Here is a 6,051-nt window from a genome sequence, read left to right as displayed (position 1 = left end):
GCTTTACGGAGATTAGGTTTAGCTGACTGCAGAACCTTAAGCAACGCCTTATTATGGGTGTTTACGGCAGGAGCCATTGTCAACGAATGATTCAGACTAGTGCTAATGCCTCCCTTTTATACTTCCCTTTCGGGATGTAAACGACCGTGGACTCACCAGGGAAAATGAGAGTGCGTGTGCGCAAGTGATCAGCCTGATTTGGTTTGAAATCGAATAGAATGTACGTGAACCCGGCCTTTGTGGCGTCGTGATAAGCTTCTAGCAAGGCACGAAAATGGGAAGGATCGACCTGCATGCAGAATGTGCGTATCTGTGCCAAGTCACGGCTTGTTTTAAACAGAACAATATAGTGTGTGTTCAAACTTATCTGGCGAAGGCCATCAGGAAATAAACATTGACTCAGAAAATAAATACTTAGGTTTCTGTGATGAGAACCCTTAATGAAAAATTTTAGGATTTCTTTATGGTGTGACTTAATCTCATCCATAAAATCATCAATGACAACAAGCTTTGGGCCTTCCCCCGAGGGGTGGTCTTCCAGCATAGGAAGTTCCTGTCGGAAATCGACTTTGTCTTTTAGTTCGCCGTAAAGAGGCTGCCATTCAGAGTAATAAAAAATGATTTGTTCAAATGTTGTATTGAACATCTCATCTCTATTTTCAATCAGACGTTTCATGAAATAAGTTTTCCCGCTTCCCGTTCCACCTACCACGAGGGCGGTGCAGGGATGTTGGAACCTGAGATCCAGACTGATGGTCGACTTAGTGTGGGTGTTTCTTTTATAGGGGCCTAACCAGCTCCTCCCCTGCGCCGGTGGGGCCTGCTTGCACCTCCCCTGCGCTAGTGGGGCCTGTCTGCCTCTCCCCTGCGCAATTAAAATGACTTAGGCGTCGCCAAGGAGGTCCATGACCTCAAGGAGGCCTTGGTCCTCCTCAGGAGCCATAGTCCACGCATTGTAACCGTGTGGGACAGTGTGTTCTACGCCAACTCTGCGCCGCTTGGTGTTCACGGCTTGCCACCTTTTTGACGTGGGGCGAGTCACAATTCTCCAAGTCGGTAACCGGGCAATCTGGCGCGGAATGGGCACTACCATCTTGTCTTGCTCCCCCATCACCATAGCTTTGAGGTTCTCAAAAGTGATGAGATCATCACAGGACCTGTTTATGGTGATACCCCTCACCTTGATACACACCTTGATGTTCGCTACATCGCCCCCCACAGCCACCTTGTACGCATAGTTTTTAGGCCCCCCAGCCGCGAACTCAATGATATACGACCCCGGGCCGTAATCCTCCTCGACCTGATCGGTCAGGTCACCCAGGTGACTACCGGTGGGGAGGTCAGGTTCACCGGGGCGGCTTATATAGGCCACCGAATCGGTATCACAGTAAAGGGCACGTTCCTTAACTATATCCAAGTATTTGTACAATTGTAGTCTTCCAAAACATGTGGTAAACGCAGCATGTAGGAGTGAAGAGGTCGGAAGCGTCTCCTCTGTATCCTCTGCCGGTTTCCACGTCACTTGAAGACATTCTTCGCTCAGAGCGACAAGTGATGTTATCTCCTTCCTAGTGTCTGTTATAAGTGGCATCAAGTGAGCATAGTCAAATATCAAGACCGTTTTAGGTCTCAGAGTTTTCTCTCCAAACTTACCCCAGAAGCTGTTACATATTAGCTTGCTGAGAGTCCTAAGAGCCATATCCTTCTTCATTTTCGTGGGGTCGAGTGTGACTCCATCATGTTTAAGGATATCCTCTATAAACTCAGCCTTTTTTTCCTCTGAATCACATTCAGGTGGCCACCCACTTGCCTGCATTTTCAATGCCATGAAGCATCGGACATAGCCCGATAGGAGACCATCCTCACCAGTATCAGGATTATAGACCATTGTGCCTGGGTATTGGTTGACTTCATGTACAGTGATAAGCTGATATGATTTTTCTTGCAGAGCAAGTAAAAGTTCTGGGGCACACCATGAGCTTGTTAGTTGTCTATCACTAGGGTCATTATCGACGTGTGCCTGCAGAAGTGGCGTATCTCTGAAGAGGCGCGCATCACTGGCGGATCTGCGCCGGCCCGGCCAACACTGGCGGATCTGGGAAGGGACGGTCATCACAGGCGTATCTGCGTTCGTCTGATATGCACAGTCAACTTTGGAGGCCTATTGCTCATCGTAGGTATGTCGTATAGTATTGAGTGATATCAAAACTCAATCACGAGGATATAAACATTGCAATGAGACATCAGTCAATACTGTACGACATGCCTACGAGGAGCAATAGGGCTCCGAAGTTGGCTGAGCAGATCAGCCGAACGCAGATACGCCTCTGATGACCGTCCCTTCCCAGATCCGCCAGTGTTGGCCGGGCCGGCGCAGATCCGCCAGTGTTGCGCGCCTCTTCACAGATACGCCACTGCTGCAGGCACACGTCGTTATGATGACAGGATTCTTTTTTTCCCGTCTCTACACAGGTTCTACAGAGAGGAAACATCAGCCGGCCTCTAGCTTTGTATGGGAGAACTGGAACAAACAGATCACGTGGGGGGAGGACCGTACACTTGATCATGCCATTCCACTCCTCAACAGGAGGAATGTCAGGGTCACCTTCCAGATAAATTTTGGGATGCCCGTATGGGTACTTTCCTCGAAGGTTTGCATTAGGGTACTCTGATACAACATCTGCCATGTTGATTCGCTCGCCCTTCTCAAGGTCTGCCTTATGGTACCAGCGCATCGCACTGGTACGTCCCCCAACAAGAGCATCTCTAAGCAAAGGAGGAGGTGACCTTGTTGTGGGGTGAGCCTCAAAAAATGCAATTGTTTCGGGGTCTGTCTTCAACTCTTCGTTGAATTTACACTCCCACTTTTCTACTACATTGTAACCTTGTTCTCTAAAAAGAGCAGTGAGTGCTTGTGTACGTTCGTGACGGTTCTCTTTGTCGTCATCTGAGGTGGGGAAGTGTTGCGGGCAGTGGTGCCAGTAACACCCGTGAAACTGGTACACTCGTTTCTCTATACGACCATCAGGGTGTGGGATTTCAACATATCCGTCAACACGGCGTCCCATAATTGAAACTTCCCTATCTGTATGTACAGTTTTGATAACCATTCCTAGTTTATGGGCCTCAAAATCTAGCCATCTGAGCGCAGCATGACTTTGTTTACCTCTACCATGATAACCACCGTCAGGAACAAGTCCTATCTTATTGGGAGGTAGAAAGTTCCGTCGATAGGCGGACATGCATGCGCTGCTCAAAGTGATACAGTGGAACATAGGGTCAAAGCCCGCACACTGTTCGAAGAGCTTACGGAAAGCATGATATGACTGACGCAAAATAGTAACATCAGAAGTACAGTAATCTATAAGGTCCTTTTTGAAGTTGAACACATACCCATCAGATATTTGTTGATCATACCATGTATGAAAGTCGACTGCCGCTTTTGACTTCATCGTCGTTACACAGTAGTACGACTTATCAAGTAAAGGTCCCTCATAATGAAAATACTCAGGTTTACAGGCTAGATAAGGCCAGTAACCTTTCTTTAACTCATTCAGTCCGAACGCCTTTGGCATCGAGCTCAGAGGCATGGGGAGAAACATAAGAGAATCAATAAATTTCCATGTTTTCACCTTCATGCTTATTATTTTCGCCCCCTGTAACGTGAGATCTACTTTTCGTTTACGAGCAATCATTTCCTGAAGTGCAAAAATTGCATCGAACGCTTTTGCATTATGAGCAACAAGCAGTAAAGCTGATTTAGCAGGAAACGACTGCAGATAATCGAGGAACTGCCCCATAACATTAATGTTAGGATCATCAAGACAGTGGAAAATGTGTTGTCGTGTCTTACAATGCGTGCAAAAGTAATCATTCTGCTGTATGTGTGCGCACGCGTCACACACAGTTTGACTCACTAGGAGTATCGGCTTGTGCTCGAATGTGTCAGGCTGCCCCTCCACTGGGTCACATTGGGAAGTTTCGATGTCATACGTCACCGTGTGGTAGGACCATTTGTCAGTTTTTTCTTTTTCCTCCCATCTCTGCATGAAACAGAGGTGGTTTTCCAGGACGTTGTTCTTACAGAATTTGCAATACACAAAATTACACACACGAGGCCCGCCTCTTAATCGTGAATAGCTCCTTTTACAACCATTACAGAATTTGAAGGCATCACACTTTGTGAATTGTGAGTGAGGGAGTTTGTGTGTTTTGTGATTTTCAAAGCACTCATCCCCTGCAAATTGATGCCCGCAGCTGTCACAACGCCTAAGAGCATCCGTGTGTTCATCCGGGCCTAGACATCGCCAACAAGACCCTGGACATCTGTGATCCCCCGCATTATTGTAGAAGACAACACATTTTTCGCACACGAATTTGTAATCGAATGCCGACTCGGGGTAGAAAATGGCTGCGAAATGTTCATCATGCCAAAGAAGGTAGATGTTTTTACGAGCTACAGCGTAAGGACCCTTGAAAACGCACTCTTTTCCCTCCTTGTCAGTGAACACGCACAACCTAAAGTCAGGGAGTGCATCTTGCAGTTTGCGCACCTCGTCAATACCACAGCGTTGTGTTTTGTCTATATTTGCCTGGGTGCAGAGAGACTCAGCCTTCTCCGTCTGAATATCTGATGCTGGACTTTTCATCCGACGAAAGGCAAATCTACTGACCCTAAGTTTAGCCATAGCAACAGCAACGCTACGTGTGAGACACATGTTGTCAACATTATCTGGAGGCAACACACACTTTTGATTTTGCTTTCTCACCAACCAATCTGCCATAGATTCATTCGCTACGATGTTGGTGCGGCGACCACCAGCTCGTGGCGTAGGGACATGTATGTAGGACATCCTTAACTGTCCATCGGCCATGAATTCCTGATTTGAATTCAATACACGGGTGACCTTGTCCAAAATAACCCTTCCATTGATTTGGTCTACACGTCTCATGCTGAACCATATGGGGTTCGCATCGTGTTCGCCATTTCTGATCTCTACAATCGCTCGATCGTCATCCTTGGCGTGGAGGGCATCGCGCTGTCTTTGCAATGCAGTGTCAAACATGCCCTCCATAAGGGCCTCGGAGGGGAGGGTGTTTCCGAGACCCCGGACCAACATGACCTCCTCCTTGAAAGATGCCTTGAAACGCCTGAGATGGCGTTCGCGGCTTTGGAGCACCTCCAAGGTAGGTTGCTCCTCTGCCTCATCATCCTCTTCCCTGGGTCGTTTGGATGGCCCAGGTTGAGGAGAGGGGGAGCGTGGTCGTGATCGCCCTGGTTGTGGCGAGAGACCCCTTGACGGGCCTGCCGGTGGTGTTGCAGGCCGTGGCGGCTGGACGGGTGGAGTAGAGCAGCGCGCCGGGGGAGTTGTAGGGCGGGGAGGGGCGTTCGAGCCGGCACCACACATGGCCAAAGCCATGCGATAGGTTAGGGCGGCCTGGGGGTCGTCACCATTCTGGAAGCGGGAGTACGCAGTGTACCCCACCAACAGGAAGGGGATAACCCTCAGGTCGGCCCTCTCCTCAGCTGTGGACTCCACGAGGTTCAATAGGAAGGTCGTGTAGGCCTCAGCCAGGAGCTCGACTGTGTAGAAACACCCCCCCTCCCATTCTGACAAAATGTCCTTTAAGATTGAGGGCATGTCAGAGAGAAGCAGGGCTCACGAGGAGCATCAAGCTTACGGCCCGAAGGCGAAACAAAGAATTTTGTAAACACTTCAGCAGCACGAAGGCTAAGAAGTGCAGGATGGGGAATAAAGGAAGCCACTGGCGCTATCAGCAGCACAGTGAACCAACACTTCAATGGCACGAAGGCTAAGAAGTACAAGTTGGGGAAACAGAAAGCCACTGGCGCTATCAGCAGCACAGTGAATCAAAACAAAGAAAATCTTTCTTCCAACACCCACAGTCTACTACGCTACTGAGCGGTGGAGAAAAGTATTCTCTCGGCACTAGATTTTTTTTTTTTTTTTTTTCTCGTGGTTGAATCCACGGAGGACCTCCCGACTATCAATTTATTTCGACCTAAAATAGCATCATGTAGCCTTTTGG

At 48.5% G+C, this 6,051-nt stretch overlaps 1 protein-coding gene across 1 annotated transcript; it reads right to left on the bottom strand.

The window, feature by feature from the left end:
- Positions 1-883: 883 nt before the first annotated feature.
- LOC113215790 (uncharacterized) lies at positions 884-5,642 on the bottom strand. Its single transcript, XM_052271944.1, has 2 exons — positions 2,553-5,642; positions 884-2,020 (listed from the first exon to the last, which is right to left on the bottom strand). The coding sequence occupies exons 1-2, from the start codon at positions 5,640-5,642 to the stop codon at positions 884-886; spliced, it is 4,227 nt and encodes a 1,408-aa protein (XP_052127904.1).
- Positions 5,643-6,051: the final 409 nt, after the last annotated feature.

Source organism: Frankliniella occidentalis, unplaced genomic scaffold, assembly GCF_000697945.3.
Source record: "Frankliniella occidentalis isolate FOCC.00 unplaced genomic scaffold, Focc_3.1 Scaffold179, whole genome shotgun sequence".
NCBI classification, from domain to species: Eukaryota; Metazoa; Arthropoda; class Insecta; order Thysanoptera; family Thripidae; genus Frankliniella; species Frankliniella occidentalis.
The sequence above is the reverse complement of the archived record's forward strand: the minus strand, read 5'-3'. Positions and strand labels throughout refer to the sequence as shown.